This window comes from Bos taurus, chromosome 21 (assembly GCF_002263795.3).
Source record: "Bos taurus isolate L1 Dominette 01449 registration number 42190680 breed Hereford chromosome 21, ARS-UCD2.0, whole genome shotgun sequence".
Lineage (NCBI taxonomy): Eukaryota > Metazoa > Chordata > Mammalia > Artiodactyla > Bovidae > Bos > Bos taurus.
This window is the reverse complement of record NC_037348.1, coordinates 27,056,811-27,076,955: the sequence shown is the minus strand read 5'-3', so window position 1 is coordinate 27,076,955 and position 20,145 is coordinate 27,056,811. Positions and strand designations below refer to the sequence as shown.

Here is a 20,145-nt window from a genome sequence, read left to right as displayed (position 1 = left end):
GCTCAAATGTGAGCACATTCTGCAAGTCCAGGAGCAACAGGCGAGCCCCACAGGCGAGCATCTCAGACTTCAGTACAGAATCAAGGCCAATCAAGCTCATAATTCAAATCGTCTTTAGAGAAAAAGCTTTTCTTTAGCTTTTTACTGATTTTAAAATAAAAATGCATCTTTGTTTAAAGTCAGCTGCAAAAAGGAAGAAATGAAAGCAAAAATTCACCCTCAGCCTATCAGAGATAACCGCTGTCAAACTTTTTTTCTCTGTTCTCCTCCCTTGAGCATAGATGCATGTTGAGTGGGTGGAAATGGAAGAAAACCACTGAAATAAAATTCTGGGTCCTGTCCTTCTGTCTGGACACTTTCCAGACTGTGTAACATCCTTGTGAATATCAGTACTAAAGCCTGCACATTATTCTATAATATGGACATTCCACAAAGACTTGGCCAATGCCCACCAGCTGTACATTGGAGTTGGCCAGCCTGGTTCCCATCCCAGATCATCTGTGTACTCCATGGCTGATCTGGGGTAAGGGAGCCTCTCAGGACCCCACATTTTCCCAAAAATATGCATAAAAATTATATGGGAAGATTCAGGGGAATAGTGTATTAAATAGCATGCCTAACACGATTAGAACTCAATACATGTCAGAAACTTTATCAATAGATATTATTCTTTATAAGGAACCTATTATCATGGGCTAGCAGTTGAAATCTCAAATGCCTATAGGGACAGAGGTGAGACAGGCAACCTGGTAAAATAAGGTAACAGGGAATGGTGAGGACTGTAAAGAACTAGAGAAAGTTTGTGGATTTAAAACAATTCAAATTCAGACGATTTTAAACTCTCGTGCCTCCGAAACAAAGCAAAATGTGACCCCAATTTAGCTGGTGGACTGCTAGCTTTCAATCCTTGTCTATGAACCAGGCTCATCTGTGATGACTACTATGTTCCTGGGGTAGAGAGTGAGTTGGTGGCTAGACTCAAAGCTTTCTAAGAAGACAAAGATGCTGCAAATGCAAGTTCACTGTCTCCTTACCTTCTAGACTCCACTGGTGCCGCTCCTTTCCAAACTTGACGTTCTCCACAGCCTGGGCCACAGCTTCTTTGAGCTGCTGTTCAGAAACCTGGAAAATTTACAGCACCTCCTCAAGCAAATAGTGGGAACTTCTGCATCAGGTTTTGAGTCCTGTACCAGTTCCCTAACTGGGCCCCTGGATTTTGCTGTCTTTCATTCACACCCACTCTACAAACAGTTGACATTCCCAGAAACACCCTGGGCATCACTGGTTCCCTAGTATCTTATGGACAAAGTCCAAACTCTGTCAGTAAAGGGATTCTCAAGGTGGCCCCTCTGAACTCCCTAACCTTCTCCACTACTTGCTGCCAAACTGGGCAGAGTTACCATTTTAGAGTTTACCTCTGGGGAGTTCTTCCACACTTAACGCTGCCATGACATCATCATCACCTTTATTACCAACAACAATGATGTCATAACTGGAACCCTAGCCATCTTATTGTCACAGGTAATTAATCCCTTTGAGTAATAGTTAAAAATATGAGTTCTGGAACAAACACACTCATGTACATGTCCCAGTCCCCTCATTTTGTAACCACACACTCACACAAGGAACTGAAGCTTCTAACCCTCAATTTTTTTTCCTGCAAAACAGTGACAAGAACCTACTTCACAGTAAAATCAGAGGGTTTTTAAAAAGAACTTTTTGGACACCAAAAGCACAAGCAACAAAAGGAAAAAAACAGATAAATTGGACAATCTCAAAATGAAAATATTCTGCATATCAAAGAACTATGAGATAAATGGGACAGAAAATATAGATACAATTGGATGATGAAAAAGAAAAAGATAAAAAGAAGAAAAAGAGACAAATCAGATAACATCAAAATGAAAATATTCCCTGTATCAATCAACAAAGGGCAAAATCAGTAGAGTGAAATGGGACTCACAGAATGGGAGAAGACTTAGGCAAATCAGATTCCTACAACTCAACAGCAAGAACAATCAAACCATCCAAGTAAAAATGGGCATAGGATTTGAATAGATATTTTCCAAAAAAGACAGACAAATGGCCATCAAGCATGTGCAAAGATGTTCGATGTTAGTAATCTTTAAGGAAATGCAGATCAAAACCAAGAGATAACTTCCCTGGTGGTCCAGTGGTTAGGACTTCCCCTTCCAAAGCAGGGGGTAGAGGTCTGGGAGCTAAGATCCCACATGCCTCGAGGCCAAAAACCAAAACAAAAAATGGAAGCAGTATTGTAAAAAATTCAATAAAGGTTTAAAAAATGGTCCATATTAAAAAAAAAATCTTAAAAAAAACCCCCCAAAACACAATGAGATATCACTTCACACCCATGAGGATGGGCAGGTGGTCCAGTGGTTAGGAATCAGCCTGCCAATTCAGGGGACAGAGGTTCACTCCCTGGTCTGGGATGGTCCCAACTGCCTCAGGGCAACTAAGCCCATGGGCCACAACTGCTGAAGCCCGCACACCTTAGAGCCCATCCTCTGCAATGAGAGAAGCCTGTGCACTACAACTAGAGAGTAACTATTGAACAGCAACAAAGACCCAGTGCAGCCAAAACTAAAAATTAAGTCATTAAAATAAATAAGTAAACAGAAAAGCGCTGCTGCTGCTAAGTCGCTTCAGTCGTGTCCGACTCTGTGCGACCCCATAGACGGCAGCCCACCAGGCTCCCCCATCCCGAAAATGACAAGTGTTAATAAGGATATGGAGAAATCGAAATACTTGTGCTTTGCTGGTGTGAATGTAAAATGAGACAGCCAAGATGGAAAACAGTATGGCGGTTCCTCAAAAAATTAAAAATAGAATTACCGTATGATCCAGCAATTCTACTCCTGTATATTACCCACATAGAATGGAAAGCAGGGACTCGAACAGATATTTGCACACCCAGGTTCATAGCAACAGGATTCACAATAGCCAAAAGGTGGAAGCCACTCAAGTGTCCATCAACAAATGAAGGGGTATGCAAAATATGGCCTCTACATAAACAATGGAATCTTATTCAGCCTTCAAAAGGAAGGAAATGCTGACATCGTCCATAGCACAGGTGAGCCTAATGGACACCATGCTAAGTGAAAGAGCCCAGTCACATATGACACCACTTAGATGAGGTATGCAGAGTTGTCAAAATCAGAGAGCAAACAGTGGGAACTCTGGGACACAGTGGGAGACAGAAAATAAGTAGAAGAGTCATCTCCAGAGGGGAGAATGAGGGCTGTTTAAGGGGTAGAGAGTGTCACTTTGGCAAGATGAAGAGTCCTGGGAATGGCTGATGGTCATGGCTGCAAAACAATGTGAATGTCCATCACGCCACTGAACTCCATGCTTCAAAATGGCTAAGACTGGGGACTTCCCTGGTGGTCCAGGGGCTAAGACTCTGTGTTCCCACTGCAAGGTTCCATCCCTCATTGGGGAACTAGATTCCACTCACAACTAAGAGTCTGCCTGCCGAAACAAAGATAGAAGATCCTGCGTGCGGCAATTAAGACCCAGTGCAGCCATGGGGTTGCTAAGGGTTGGAGACGACTGAGCGACTTCACTTTCAATTTTCACTTTCATGCATTGGAGAAGGAAACGGCAACCCACTCCATTATTCTTGCCTGGAGAATCACAGGGACGGGGGAGCCTGGTGGGCTACCGTCTATGGGGTTGCACAGAGTCGGACACGACTGAAGCGACTTAGCAGCAGCAGCAGCCAAATAATACATAAATATTTCCTCCAGCATGCTTACTGTCAGTGCTCACTAACTAAGCAGGGCTGTGTTTGAACCCTGCCACACAGGCCTGTGGGGATCTTATCCACCATCCCCTTCTCTATCCTATTTCTGCTAGGAGTCAGTCATGTCATCCAACCATCTCATCCTCTGTCATCCCCTTCTCCTCCTGCCTTCAATCGTTTTCAGCATAGGGGTCTTTTCCAGTGAGTCAGTTCTTTCCATCAGATGGACAAAGTACTGGAGCTTCAGCTTCAACATCAGTCCTTCTAATGAATATTCAGGACTGATTTCCTTTAGGATTGACTGGTTTTATCTCTTTGCAGTCCAAGGGACTCTCAAGAGTCTTCTCCAGCACCACAGTTCAAAAGCATGAATTCTTCAGCACTCAGATTTCTTTATAGTCCAACTCTCACATCCATACATGACCACTGGAAAAACCATAGCCTTGACTAGATAGAACTTTGTCGGCAAAGTAATGTCTCTGCTTTTTAACATGCTATCTAGGTTGGTCATAGCTTTTCTTCCAAGGAGCAAAATTCTTTTAATTTCATGGCTGGAGTCACCATCTGCAGTGATTTTGGAGCCCAAGAAAATAAAGTTTCTCACTGTTTCCATTGTTTCTCCATCTATTTGCCATGAAGTGATGAGATTGGATGCCATGATCTTCGTGTTTTGAATGTTGAGTTTTAAGCCAACTTTTTCACTCTCCCCTTTCACTTTCATCAAGAATCTCTTTAGTTCTCTTCGCTTTCTGCCAAAAGTGTAGTGTGATCTGCATATCTGAGGTTATTGATATTTCTCCCAGCAATCTTGATTCTAGCTTGTGCTTCATCCAGCCTGGCATTTCAAATGATGTACTCTGCATAGAAGTTAAGTAAGCAGGGTGACAATACTGCTTGACATACTCCTTTCCCAATTTGGAACCAGTCCATTGCTCCATATCTGGTTCTAACTGTTGCTTCTTGACCTGCATACAGATTTCTCAGGAGGCAGGTAAAGTGGTCTGGTATTCCCACCTCTTTAAGAATTTTCCACAGTGTGTTGTTATCCACACAGTTAAAGACTTTGTCATAGTCAATAAAGCAGAAGTAGAAGTTCTTCTGGAATTATCTTGCTTTTTTGATGATCCAGTGGATGTTGGCAATTTGATCTCTGGATCCTCTGCCTTTTCTAAAGCCAGCCATTATCAGCCTTAAAGGTAACTGCCTGCTGGCCTGTCTAACTACACACCCCCCAGGGCCTCCATCTCACCAGTCCCCTACTGAGATCATTCTTGTTGAGTTCTGCCCCAAGGTCACAGGTGTTAGGCCTCCTCAGAAGTGGAGCCCAGAACCAAAGTCACCTCTGAAGCTGACTGAGCCCCTCTGGCTTTGCCAAAAGCCTCCTGATCATTACTAACAAGCTTCCTGACTCCCAATTAGGCAAAGATGCCAACTCCAGTAAATATCCTATAGCACCCCAACCAATCACCTAATACCAACCATCCAGCAGGAATTTTCTTTGTCTTGAGGCTATAAAAATTGGCTCTTAACCCATGGAAACTGTAGGCTCTCCCTGGTCTGCCAGGTCGGCCTGGAGGTTGGCCTGCTGTGCTCGAATTGCCCACATTATCTCTGCTCTTTGTTCTTAATAAACTCACTCCCTTCTGAAATGCTCTGTGTCTGGAAATTCTTTTCCAACTCAAGCTTGCACTGCCTCAACGATTCTCCTTCCTCCCAAGTCCACTCCCTTCTCCAGTTCTCTGTTCTGGCTGTGGTGTTGCCTTCACTATCTAAAAATACTCCAGTCCTCCTAGGCTCCCCTCTCTCTTATCCCAAACCTAAGCAGCCAATACATCTCTCTCTCTCTCTTTTTTTCTAACATCTTAGAATTGAAGATGATTTTTAAAATCCTTGTTGCTTGTCTATTTCATTTATTTGTTTATTTTTTGGCCATGCCATAAGGCATGTGGGATCTTAGTTCCCTGACCAGGGATTGAAACTGGACCCCCTGCATTGAAAGTGTGGAGTCTTAACCACTGGACTGCCAGGGAAGTCTCCAACCAACAGATTTTGTTGATTCTTCCCAAGTTGCCTCCTGGTGCCCCTTCTGCTCTATTCTCCTCCCACATCTGCTGTTTAATTCAGGCCTCATCATCTGTTTCCTTCCTACAAAAAACTCCAACTCCACCTACTCCATCCTGTCCTCTGCAGAGCAATCAAGGGGTAAAAAGAAAATTCTGAACATGTTACAGCTAGAGCTTCAGACTCCCCTAGCTCGTCACCACCCACAGAATGCAAACACTTAGCGTCCTGTGGAAAGCCCTTGGCATGTGACCCCAATGCCTCACCAAACTCCATTCTCAACTCTCTGCTCCCATCTCTGCACCCCAGTCCCGAGAACCTACCCTTCCCTCCTTCCACGGCAGGTGCCTTCATGACTCTGCAACTTAACTCTGTGTCCCTGCTGCCTGGAATGACTTTCCACAAAGTCTTTGCCTGGAGAAAACTAACTTCTGGTACGTCTTGCTTTTATGTAACCTTCCCTTCTGTATGCCTGTGTTCCATAGTACTGATCACGCTGTATTGCAATGATTTCTCTGCCAGTCTCGTGGGAATGTAGGGATCTGGGGGGCAGGACTGTGTGCTATGAGCTCACTCACTTCTCCCTGTGTGCCCAGTGTCCAGCTCCAGAGAGTCACATAGTGGGGACCCGCTGGATGCATGGATGCGTGAATCTCTTCTATCTGTTAACAGAAACTCTGGGTCTATGTTTTCCTGCCCTAGGGCCTGTAGCTCATCCATGAGAACCTCCTGAGCTAATGCCAAGTGCCTCAGTGTCTAGGAGCTTGTCATAGGACTTCTGCTGCAGAAACCTGTTACTACAGACACTTGGTTCAAACTCAGTTAACAATGTCTACATGTTCAGTCACTTCTTGTTCCCATGGGAATCCTGCGAGAGTGGGCCTGGGAGGGAGAGGATGCCCAGGGGGAGTCACCTGTGGGTCTGGATGGCGGCTAACCATGATGGGGATGGGACCTGGGTTACAGTGACTCAGGATGGCGTAGACTTCGTTGAGCGTCATGCAGTGAACGGGGGAGTCGTTGATCTCCACCAGCTCATCGCCGCATCTGCAAGAGGCAGCAACAGGGAGCCATCAGGCAGCTCATTCACAGGGCGTGTGCACGGCTGAGTCCCCAAGGTCCCACTTCTGCCTAGGCTGCGTGATGAGACCCCAAATTCACCATGCTGACCAAAGCAGCTCATCACACACACCCTTCATGCATGACCACAAAATGGGAGACAGTGCATCCCAAAGTGGGGCAACATTCACCACAGTTTGTAACTTTTTTCTGCCTTTCTCTATCTAACTTAAGCTCAAATGAGATGGAGGGTGTAGTTTAACCAGTGTAATGGATTAACCAATTAACCACAGGTAAACTGATCACGTCCTCTCTTGGGCCTTCTGTGTTCTCATACACAGAATGGTTAAGGGAATGAATGAATGGGATGTGCTAAAAGAGAGAAGAAATCACTGGTTGAGGTACCTGCATGGTGTTCATTCTTATAAGGCAGGAAATGGGCGGGAGACGAGGTAGAAAAAATAAGGCTGCTTTGATAAACAGAGGATTTGTACAAGCCAATTCCCTTGCTTCACACATGGGGAAAATCAGACAGAGTGAAATTATCTCAATACGATCTCACTTAAGAACTAAAAACTTTTTCTGTTAAGTGCCACATAGTAAATATTTACCCCACTCCAGTACTCTTGCCTGGAAAATCCCATGGACGGAGGAGCCTGGTGGGCTGCAGTCCATGGGGTCGCTAAGAGTCGGACACGACTGAGTGACTTCACTTTCACTTTTCACTTTTCACTTTCATGCACTGGAGAAGGAAATGGCAACCCACTCCAGTGCTCTTGCCTGGAGAATCCCAGGGATGGGGGAACCTGGTGGGCTGCCGTCTACGGGGTCGCACAGAGTTGGACATGACTGAAGTGACTTAGCAGTAGTAGCAGTAAATATTTTAGGCTTTGCAGACCATACCATCTTTATGGCAACTCTGCAACTCTGATGTCATAGCATAAAAATAACATCCTTAGAGAATATGTAAATGAATGAGTACGGCTTTGTTCCAATAAAACGTTATTAAAAAAAAAAAAAACAGATGGTGAGCCCTCATTTGCCATCCTCTGCCCTAGCTGGTTATCAGCAGAGCTGGGACTGAAATTTAGGTCTCCTGACACTGATTTCATGGTTCCTGCTGCTGTGGTTGGCTGCTTCTTTCTTCTACATTGCTATTGCAGAGTTGGTTCCCCTTTCTCCTTCTCCTTGCTAAGAAAGCACACATATTCATTGCTGTAAAAGAAGACCATCGCCAGACAGCACCTGATGCCAAGGAAAGTGAAAGTTTCCAAAACAATCCTTATTCAGCTCAAGTCTAAGAGGGAAGACTATCTCAAAAGATTTGGACTAAAGCCATCACTCTGAGCCACTCTGTCCTAGGTGACAGCACAGCAGCTCAGCCAATCAGCTGTCACCCTCCTGCCTAGGATAGCAGCAAACCCATCAATAATTCAAGCTTGTACATACTATAGTGACAGGAAAACCTTTAAAATATGGCCAAACCCTGCTAATTTAGCAAAACCCAAACTCAGTAGAGAAGGTATACATGAAGATATATTATCTGGGATACATATAAATATATAGCATATGTTGCTGTAAACAGTAGCTAAGTCATGTCCAACTCTTTGTGACCCCATGGACTATAGTCCACCAGGATCCTCTGTCCATGGGATTCCCCAGGTAAGAATACTGGAGTAGATTGCCATTTCCTTGCCCCGAGGATCTTCCTGACCCAGGAACTGAACTTGACCCAGGAATCTCCTGCTTGGCAGGCAGATTCTTTACTGCTGAGCTACCAGCATATATCATATGCTCGATGACAGAAGATAAACCATATATGAATGTGGAACTGAGTATTCTAACAAGTTAAACTGGAATAAAATATTATTACTAGACTCAGATAAGTTGTTAAAAATAAAATTTAGATTTTTACTTCTCTTAGAAGTTATTTGTAAAAAGACATACATGAAATGCTGTATGAAAAATCTTTTGTTTGTGCTACCAAGAAATGGAGTTAATACTATTGATTTGCTTAGTAAGCTTTTTTTTTCCATATAGACTACACAGGCAAACCTCCTTGAACCTCCTGTTTATGTCACTATACAATTAACATCAGTTACATCTGAATTAAAGTGTGTTCACTTCATGTTTTCTGTTTCTGGCCATTATTCTCCGAGACACTATCTCTTACATGATGACATGCGTACAAATTCCCCAGGATCTCCTTAAAATGGTGGTTCCGATTCAGTGAGTCGGGGAGGGCCCTGGAATTCTGCATGTCCAAGGGATTCCCAAGGGATGTCAATGCCGCTGGTCCAGGAACCACACTTTGAGGAGCAATTCTAAAGATCTCATCTTCTGATCAATCTCCTGACACACTAAGGAATTCCTGCCTTAAGATCTTTTCCAAAACATAATCGGGACTTACCGCAGTCGACCGTCCAGATGTGCCACGGATCCTGGAGACAGCGTGTGAACAAAGATGCCAGAAATGCACTGGAAATAGGGGACACTGCACAGTCCGATGCCCAGCCCGACACCAGCCTCTGGAAGGCAGAACAGGGTGGAGGCTGGGGCTTGTGACTGCACTAGACCAGGTGTGTGCTGGTCTGTCAGGGGACCAAACTTGTCCTGGGTTAGCTGGCGTCTCCTATTGATCAATGCAGTCACTCCATGCATAGTCGCAGAGCATCACTGTGAGCAGGCACTGCTCGAGGGTCAGAAACTAGTGACCAAGGCAGATGAAGATGCTGAGATCGAGCAGGGAAAGAGAAAGAAGGAAGACAGGGAGGGAGAAAGAAAAAAGGGAAAAGGAAAGGAGGAAGGGACGGAAGGAGGGAGGGAAGGAGGGAAGAAAGAGAGAAGATGGGAGAGAGGGAAGAAGGAAGGAGAGCAGGCCAGGTTGCAGAACCAACAAGGAGGCCAGCCAGTATGGCTGGAACATAGCTTGTCATGGAGAGAGTGCTCAGAAGTCCCTCAAGGATTTCCAACTGCAATTAGCAGAGCATCAGCCAAAGAGATCAAACCAGTCAATTCTAAAGGAAATCAATCCTGAATATTCAGTGAAGGACTGATGCTGAAGCTCCAAATACTCTGGCCACCTGATGCAAAGAGCCAACTCACTGGAAAAGACTCTGATGCTGGGAAACACTGAGGACAGGAGGAGAAGAGAGTGACAGAGGATGAGATGGTTGGATGGCATCACCGACTCAATGGACATGAATTTGAGCAAACTCTGGGAGGTAGTGAAGGACAGGAAAACCTGGTGTGCCGCAGTTCACGGGGTCACAAAGAGTCACACATGACTGAGCAACTGAACAACAACAACAAAACTACAAAGGCCTGCAGGTTCTTTCCCTCTGTCCCCATGAAGTGCTGCAAAACCACTTCTCACCCTGCCCACCTTGCTGCAGCAACACTGGCCTTCCCTCTCTCCCAACAATCTGGGCCTGCCGCCTCCTCTTCACCCTCCAGGTCTCAGCCTGGCTGCACTCTGGCGGGGAGGGCCTGATGAGCCCGTCCCTGTCAGCATCCACCCCGAGTGGTGAAGGGACTGGATGTTGATCTTCAAATGTCTGTGTGTGAGAGCATCTCAATTCTCTGCCGCAAGTAAGAAAAAGATCCCAGAGAGGGCAAGTGACCTATCCAAGGTCCCAGCAGATTTGCCGTAGAGATGTAACTCCTGGTCATGTGTGTGCGTGTGTGTGTGTGTGTGTGTGTGTATGCATGAGAGAGAGAGACCTGTGTTTGCTTCATTCTGTTTTATTTTAACCACTGCACCAGAGCACACTGACTGAATTGACTGAATTTGGATGCTGTGTCCTGGGTTTCTGTTAACAAACAGAGCCCTAGACCCTGGGGCTAAACAATAATCATAAAACATTGTAAAATCATAAACAGAGACACAGACATAGAGAACAATCATATGGGTACCAAGGGGGAAAGGGAGGTGGGATGAACTGGGAGACTGGGACTGCCATATATACACTACTATGTATAAAATAGCTAACTAATGAGAACCTAACGTGCAGCACAGAAACTCTACTCACTGCACTCTGGTGATTTAAATGGGAAGGAAATCCAAAAAAGAGGGCATATATGTAAATGTATAGCTTCCCTTGTGGCTCAGAGGTTAAAGCGCCTGCCTGCAATGCGGGAGACCTGGGTTCGATCCCTGGGTTGGGAAGATACCCTGGAGAAGGAAATGGCAACCCACTCCAGTACTCTTGCCTGGAAAATCCTATGGACAGAGAAGCCTTGTAGGCTACAGTCCATGCGGTCTCAAAGAGTCAGACACGACTGAGCGACTTCACTTCACTATAGCTGAATCACTTTCCTGTGCAGCAGAAACTAACACAGTATTGTAAAGCAACCATATGAGTGCTCAGTCGCTTGGTCGTGTCTGACTCTTTGCAACCCCATGGACTGTAGATGGGATTTCCCAGGCAAGAATATTGAAGTGAGTTGATATTGCTTTTTCCAGGGGATCTTCCTGACCCAGGGACCAAATCCATGTCTACTGCATTGGCAAGTGGATTCTTTACCATCTGAGCCACCTGGGAAGCCATAAGGCAACTATACTTTAACAACAAAAATCTGCTTAAGGACAACAGCCTGGCCTGATTCCCCCTAGGAAAGTCTGGGAGACAGCTCAGAAGTGGGGGGTCCAGTCAGAGGGTGGAGGAGGACAGTGAGGCCCCTGGGAGACAATGCCTGCCTACCTTTCTCCAGGGACACCTCCACCAGGATCCTGTCATTGGGCTTGGTGCTGCTGGTGGGCGCCTCAGGGCTGTCCAGGATGAAGGAGCCGCAGTCCTTTGTGACGCACGTGCTAGAGCTCAGGGAACGGCACAGTGGCGGGGACAGGTGGCTGCCCAGGGAGTGGGGGGCCGTCAGGCGGGTCCTGACCGTGAGGGTGAGCAGACCCTTTTTGGCTTGCTGAAATAGAGAGGGTCACAGCTTCCAGCAGCAGCTCAGGGCAAGGCCGACCTTTTATTTATTACTATTTTTTTGTGAATAACAGTAGCGGAAGAACATGTTTTTGAAGAACATGTAGCAGGGTGTGCGTGTGTGTGATATGGAAACCTGTATATACAGATGCTGTCGATTAGTTGTTCAGACACGTCTGACTCTTTGGGGTCCCATGGACTGTAGCCCGTCAGGCTCCTCTATCCATGGGATTCTCCAGGCAAGAATACTGGAGTGGCTTGCCATTCCCTTCTCTAGGGTATCTTCCTGACTCAGGGATCAAACCTGTTTTTCCTGCATTGACAGGTGGATTCTTTTTTTTTTTTTTTTTTTAACCATTGAACCACCAGGGAAGCCCATGTATACATTTACATGATATATATTTATATGTCTGAATATGAATACGACATCTTATTTACCACATATATTCCCAGGTGAAAGTGAAAGTTGCTTAGTATTGTCTGACTCTCTGCGACCCCATGGACTATACAGGCCATGGAATTCTTCAGGCCGGAATACTGGAGTGGGTAGCCATTCCCTTCTCCAGTGGATCTTCCTGACTCAGGAATCAAACTGGGGTCTCCTGCATTGCAGGTGGATTCTTTACCAGATGAGCTATATGGAAGCCCATCCCCAGGTGGCTCAGTAGTAAAGAATCCTCCTGCCAATGCAGAAGGTGCAAGAGACATAGGTTCAATCCCTCGGTTGGAACAATCCCCTGAAGAAGGAATTGGCAACCTGCTCCAATATTCTTGCCTGGGAAATGCCATGGACAGGGGAGCCTGGCAGGCTGCAGTCCATGGGGTCGCAAAGAGCTAGACACAACTGAACATGTGTATGAGCACATACCACATATATACATCAGTTCAGTTCAGTTCAGTTCAGTCGCTCAGTTGTGTCTGACTCTTTGCGACCCCATGAATTGCAGCAGTCCAGGCCTCCCTGTCCATCACCAACTCCTGGAGTTTACTCAAACTCACGTCCATTGAGTCGGTGATGCCATCCAGCCATCTCATCCTCTGTCGTCCCCTTTTCCTCCTGCCCCCAATCCCTCCCAGCATCAGAGTCTTTTCCAATGAGTCAACTCTTATATATGCCAAAAAGACAGTCTTGAACTAACTAGTTGGAGACTCAAAAAATACCTTTCAGTGACTGTCTTCAAAACTTAAAGCAGATTGTAACAGAAATACGCGGAACGTTTTGAAACAGTGCTATAAACCTTAGATGGTTGATGTGGCCTCAGGCAACAGTCCTGACCACACTGTGATTTCCTGAGTGAGGCCTCTTTTGGGCACTGTGCCAAGATTGGTGTCAGCGGGGTGCCCCACGCAAAGGAGCCCACCATTAGAATGTGTAGGTTTGAAGGAAGTAGGGTGACGTTGGGAGCTTGGCTCCTTTGTCTGGAGGCCTGAGCATTTGGCCATAGAGGGATAACGAACGGTCACCTTGAACTTCTGTAAAGCATCCTGATGTGTCAGTCCAGCCATCGACTCCCCATTGAGTTCCAGAATTTCATCACCTGTTGGGAGAGGGAGGAGGGAGGAATCGTAGCTGAAAAGAGTGTGACCCCAAGAGGGGCGTTACCCCCACCTTAAACTCTAGTGCGCTCCCTTAACCCCCTGTCCAGCTCTCTGTGTGATGCACAAACCACCACAGAGAACATTACTCACCCAGGTCTCTCCCACTGAGAGGCAGGCAGGGCAGCAGGGCTGGGCCTTCTCTGGCCCCTCTTAAGGTCCAGGGTGGGATCCAGGGTCCTTACCCAAGGCCTGGCCCGGTCGGCTCCCTGTCCACCTCCTGGCTTCACCTCTTCCCCTCCCGCCTCAGCCCCTGATGCTGCCCTCTCCCCTGGACCATTTGCTGAAACATCGTACACCGGCCTTTCCACTGTCATCTGTGAAGCTCCGTGCTTGTTTCCATGGATCTTCTCAACTACAATGTGTGTCTCCTACCTTTTTCAGCTACCATCTCTTTATTTTTTGTTGCACTGGGTCTTTGTTGTGGTCCACAAGCTTTCTTTAGTTGCCATGAGTGGGCTTAGTGGCCCTGTGGCATGTGGGATCTTAGTTCCCTGATCAGGGATTGAACATTAGAAGGTGGATTCTTAACCACTGGACCACCAGGGAAGTCTCAGCTACTGCCTCAACCTCTCAGTCTCTTCTGATTTTGTGCTCTTGAGGCATGTGGCACCTCCCACTCTCAGAGCTCTCATCACCCCAGTGGTGACTGATAGCCCGAGAGAGTCCCTCCCTGAAGATGGGGCTTTGTAACAGCAGATGCTGTACCCCCAGGGCCAGTTCTGGGTGAGGCCTCCCTAGTACTCAGTAAATGTGGGTTGGATGTGATGTTTCCAGAATGCCATGAAGATCTTGTCTTACAGAAGAGGAAAGTGAGCTCAGGGAAAGCTGAAGTTCAAATGGTAGTAAGAATTAGGAGGTAGTAAGAATTAGGACTAGGGGCTTTTTACTCCAAGTCCTGTCTCCACAACACTAACACACCTAAGAGAAAAATTTTTTCTGTATCCAGAAATCCATTTTTATGTGCACAGAAAATCACTTTCTCCCATTCACTCAATTTATTCAATACACCAACAGAGAGCACTGTCTCTGTTTTTTTGTTTTGTTTTGTTTGACCACACTGCGAGGCATGTGGGATTTTAGTTCCCCAACCAGGGATTGAACCTGTGCCCTCTGCAGTGGAAGCAGAGTCCACTGGACCACCAGGGAAGTCCTCTGCCTCTGTATTTTTTACATGACTTTCTGGTCTAATTGCTTTTGCTGAATCTGCAGTCACTTAATTATGGTTCCATTATAGACAATCCATCTTTTTTTCTCTGGTTGTTTTAAATATACTTTTTCATTTGTCTTCAATAGCCTGAATTTTAACTAGGATGTATTGGGGTGCTTCCTCGTATTGAAGTTCTGGGCTTTGAAATAATTCTAGAATATTCTTAACCATGCTCTCATCACCTATCACTCCCCTGCTTTCACGATGTTCTTTCTTTCTAGAATTCCCATTAGATATTCTGGACCTTCTCAACCTATTCTCCATGTTTCTCTAGTGCTCATCTTTTTTTCCTCCATTGCTCTGTGTGGCCTCCCTGGATAATTTCCAGCTCACATATTCTCCTGACAGTTGCATTTATCTGCTGTCTAACCCACCCACTGAGGTTTGTTTGTTTTTAAATTTCAATGACTTTCAGTTCAGTTCAGTTCAGTCACTCAGTCGTGTCCATCTCTTTGCCACTCCATGAATCACAGCACACCAGGCCTCCCTGTCCATCACCAACTCCTGGAGTTCACTCAAACTCATGTCCATCGAGTCAGTGATACCATCCAGCCATCTCATCCTCTGTCGTCCCCTTTTCCTCCTGCCCCCAATCCCTCCCAGCATCAGAGTCTTAATGAGTCAACTCTTCGCATGAGGTGGCCAAAGTACTGGAGTTTCAGCTTTAGCATCATTCCTTCCAAAGAAATCCCAGGGCTGATCTCCTTCAGAATGGACTGGTTGGATCTCCTTGCAGTCCAAGGGACTCTCAAAAGTCTTCTCCAACACCACAGTTCAAAAGCATGAATTCTTTAGTGCTCAGCTTTCTTCACAGTCCAACTCTCGCGTCCATGCATGGCCACTGGAAAAACTATAGCCTTGACTAAATGGACCTTTGTTGGCAAAGTAATGTCTCTGCTTTTCAATATGCTATCTAGGTTGGTCATAACTTTCCTTCCAAGGAGTAAGCGTCTTTTAATTTCATGGCTGCAGTCACCAACTGCAGTGATTTTGGAGCCCAAAAGATAAAGTCTGACACTGTTTCCACTGTTTCCCCATCTATTTCCCATGAAGTGATGGGACCAGATGCCATGATCTTCATTTTCTGAATGTTGAGTTTGAAGCCAACTTTTTCACTCTCCTCTTTTACTTTCATCAAGAGGCTTTTTAGTTCCTCTTCACTTTCTGCCATAAGGGTGGTGTCCTCTGTATATCTGAGGTTGATATTTCTCCTGGCAATGACTTTACTTTTTTTAATTTCTAAGTTATTTTTTCACATTTATCTTTTCATTGTGTTCTATTCTTTCCTTATTGTTTTCAGTTACTTCTTTTATTTTTTCAGCATATTATACACTGAGAAATAATTACCACAATATTGTTGTTGTTCAGTCACTAAGTCATGTCTGATTCTTTTTGACCCAATGGACTGCAACACGCCAGGCTTTCCTGTCCTTCACCACCTCCAGGAGTTTTCTCAAACTCATAATCTAGTTAATATTAGTCACCACACCTGGTTACAAGTTGATTTTGTTGTTGTTGTTGTTGTGATGAGAAAACTTTCAAGATCTACTATCTAAAGAGGGGTGTGGTTGTCAAAGCAGTGGAGGGCTGGAAGAGGGAAGGAGTGGAGTTTGGGATTGGCAGATGCAAACTAGTATATACAGCATGGATAGACAGGAAGGTCCTACTGCACAGCACAGGGAACTACACTCAATATCCTGTGATAAACCGTAATGGAGAAGAGTATGAAAAAGAATATGTGTATCGCTGAGTCACTTTGCTATACAATAGAAATTAGCACAACACTGTAAATTGTCTATACTTCAATACAATTTTTTTAAAAAGCTCTACTCTCTTAGTAACTTTCAAACGCACAATATAATATTATTAACTAAAGTCACCATGATTTATTCATTTTATAACTGGAAGTTTATGGCTTTTGACCACCTTCATCAACTTTGCCCGCCTCATGAGCAACCACCCATTTATTCTCTGAGTCTGTGAGTTCAGGTTTTTTGTTTTGTTTTCAGTCCACATGTAAGTAAGATCATGTACTGTCTTTCTCTGTCTGATTTATCTCACACAGCATAATGTCTTCAAGGTCCATCCATGTTGTCCTAAGCGGCAGGATTTAATTCTTTTTATGGCTGAAAAGTTATAGTCTTTATTTTCAACTCATTTTCAAGAGGAGCTTGTTTTCTAGTGGAACTCCCATAGCCCTCAGACTGCTAACTTTTATTTTTTCCCTTTTTTTTCCAGTAGGCACACAGGGGTCTCAGGGCTGGTTTAGGACTAGTTGTAACATTAGCTCTGTGGCGTGGAAGTGCTGAGACCCAGGTTCTGATGGGAAAGCTGCAGACTCACCCAGACACAGACTGACTCTTTGTTTTCTTGAGGGAGATGTCTTTCTTCCACCCAAGAGCCAAGGGCAAAGTTATGTTTCCTCCTTGCTTCCCTTGGCTTGCTGGCTCATGAGCATGAAGGCTTTCTGCAGGTTCTCAGAGGTTCCCAGGGCCCATGGCCACCTCCCCTGTCCCTGTGTGGGCATCAAACCCCAGTCCTTGGGCCTTATGCCCCATAAGCAGCTTCCTGTGCTACTGACAGGGACAGAGAGAAGAGACAAAGTAGGTGATTAAATAGTTAATTCCACTTGGGGACTGTGAGTAGAAAAAATATGGGAGACCCTGCCAGCTAATGATTACTCAGGAAAGCAGGTTTGCTTAACCAAGCAGTCTTGTTTAGCAACAAAACCATGCGACAGAAGCAGGAGACATGCCCCCAAACAGTGAAACAACAGTGGCGTGAGCCCACATCCTGCCCAGTGAGCTCAGTAAGGTAATGATCCCTAGGACACGCTCTCTGCACACATGAAAAACAGTAATTTGTGGACCTAACTTGACCTGCAGGGAGAAGAAAACTTGCCTGCCCAACCTGGAAGAGGAACTGATGATGGACGCATGACGTCTACTCAAAAAAGAGAAAGAAGATTTTCTCCTCCTCCCCACATTTCCTTATTATTATAAAACTGTAGCCCAGTAAGTCTCAGGGGGTGGCATTTCTCACCTGCCCATCTATAGAACTCACAAGTGTCCTATTCTAATAAACCACTTCTTATCTACTACTTTGTCTCTCACTGAATTCTTTCTGTGCTGAGACATAAAGAACAATGGTACCAGAGCTCTTTGGAGCCCTGGAAATGACACCCGTCAGTTTCACTATCACATCATCAATTCCTGGGAAGGTCATGCTTAAGATCAAGTGGTTTCTTTGTGTCTGAGAAGCTGGGTGTTTCCATTTCTTTCTCTAAAGTTTGAATGTGCTATTTTGTCCAACGTGTCTGTGACAATAAAAGGGATGGGGAGAATATTCAAATCAGCTTAATATGTTCAGTTGCTAAAACTAGAGGAGAAAAACAAAAGGCTCAGTCCTCTTCTTTAGAAGATGCCAAGTTGAGGAATGAAAACTGACAAATTAAAAAAATAATCACAATATAACTAAGTGCATGCTGAAGGAAGGATTTATAAAGGCCATACTTCATACTTCACTACCCATTCTTCATTACGCAAAATCCTGAACTTGTTTTCAAATTATTAGAAGGTCCATCTCAAGGGAGCCACAGAGCCCAACTCTGGAACCTCCAGAGTCTTTATTCCTTATTTGGTCATTTTTGGTGAAAGGTGTTTAGCCTCAGTTTTGCCATATAAATCTTACACAACCATTTTTTTGCAAGGGGAATACAGATGAAACATTATTAGCCTTGATCTGGACACAATAGTTTTGTTGCACCTGTCAACTACAAAGTGGCACCTGCCAAGGGCATCTGCCATCTGCCTCTGAGGAGATTGAACCCTGTGCTGCTGCAGCTGTTGACCTTTGACACGCCCTGAAGGGAGTCCAGGGTAGAGAGTGAGGCTCTTTGAGCTCCCGGGAAACTGGTGGAACAGATCTTTATAGATTGATATTTTCAGGAACTGATTTTATGACCCCAATCCTCACATTTCCTCATATCTAGAAAAGCACTAAGTCCTTTCACGGTGACATTAGCTCCTCGTGACTAGCAGAAAACCTCTTGTAAAATAAGTGCTTGATTGCACCGAACACCTCCTTCACCAAATCTTATATACTTACCTGCCCCCACTGCCTCTTTGGAGCAGTCTCTCAGAACTATGTGAGGTGCTGTCTCCTGGGCTGCAGTCCTCATTTTGCCCCAAATGAAACTTAACTCCACCTCTCACATTGTGCATCTTCTTGTTTTCAGTCGACACAACAGATATATCCCCTGTGAATTCTTTCCTTTAAAAAAATTATTCATTCATCCATTTGTTTGTGCCTGTGCTGGGTCTTTGTTGGTACATGGGCTTTTGTCTAGTCGTCAGGGGCTGCTCTCTAGTTGTGGGGCGTGGATTTCTTATTGTGGTGGTTTCTCTAGTTGCAGAGCGTGAACTCTGGGGTGAGAGGGCTTCCATAATTGTGTCACACGGGATTAGTTGCTCCTCAGTATGTGGGATCTTCCCCGACCAGGGATCGAACCTGTGTCTCCTGCATTGGCAGACAGATTCTTTACCGCCGAGCCACCAGGGAAGCCCCTCGAGGCCCTATTCTTAAGCTTCTCTTTTGAAAGAAGTTACAAAAGGGGATTCAGTCAATTATCTGAGGCTAGAATTGAGGACTGCAAACTAGCTGAGTGTCTTTTTCACTGAACTCTTATGATTACTATGAACTAAGGGAGACAAATACCTGGAAAGAAAATCCATGAAGCTGGTTTCTCCTGGCCACTTCAGTTCCTCCTCCATCTTTTATTCAAACACAGAAAAGTTCACCAGATATAAATCAGAGTCTCAAGATCCTGATCTACTTTCTTCTTTTTCTTTCAGGGACTCCTCTGCAGGCCTCTGGATTCAGTTATTCCCCTAAAGCTGTGCCTCAGCCCTCTTCACTCTCCACTCTTCCCTGCCTCCTTTATCCACTCTATAACTTCAGCTATTTTCCACATGACCCTAAAAACAATTCAACAAGCTTAAGTCCCTTCTTGAACTGGGACCCAAATTTTCATTCGCCTGTTGGACTGCGCCACCTAGTGGTCACCTGGAGACCTGACTCCACTCTGCTGTTTAAACCTGAATATCTTCATTTGGTCCTCTTCCTTCACCTTCTTGTGTGGTTGCTGTTCAGTCACTAAGTCGTGTTCAACTCTTTGCAACCCCATGTACTGCAGCACACCAGGCTTCCATGTCCTTCTCCTGGAGTTTGCTCAAACTCATGTCCATTGAGTTGGTGATGCTACCCAACCATCTCACCTTCTGTCACCCCCGATCCTCCTCAATCTTTCCCAGAATCAGGGTCTTTTCCAATGAGTTGGCTGTTCGCATCAGGTGGCCAAAGTATTGGAGTTTCAGCTTCAGAATCAGTCTTTCCAATGAATATTCAGGGTTGATTTCCTTTAAGATTGATTGGTTTGATCTCCTTGCAGTCCAAGTGACTCTCAAGAGTCTTCTTCAGCACCGCAGTTTGAAAGCATCAATTCTTTGGCACTCAGCCTTCTTTAT

The 20,145-nt window shown here is 45.1% G+C and overlaps 1 protein-coding gene across 6 annotated transcripts in view; it reads right to left on the bottom strand.

Moving 5' to 3' along the window:
* IL16 (interleukin 16) overlaps window positions 1-20,145 on the bottom strand; it is a 126,443-nt gene that overhangs the window by 22,841 nt on the left and 83,457 nt on the right. For all 6 annotated transcript variants that reach the window (XM_059878979.1, XM_024981655.2, XM_024981659.2 and 3 more), the window contains 5 exons: window positions 13,279-13,352; window positions 11,587-11,803; window positions 9,294-9,411; window positions 6,739-6,871; window positions 1,035-1,122 (listed from right to left, as the gene is read on the bottom strand). In XM_059878979.1, the coding sequence (XP_059734962.1) occupies window positions 1,035-1,122; window positions 6,739-6,871; window positions 9,294-9,411; window positions 11,587-11,803; window positions 13,279-13,352 (630 nt within the window). The remainder of the gene's footprint in view (window positions 1-1,034; window positions 1,123-6,738; window positions 6,872-9,293; window positions 9,412-11,586; window positions 11,804-13,278; window positions 13,353-20,145) is intronic.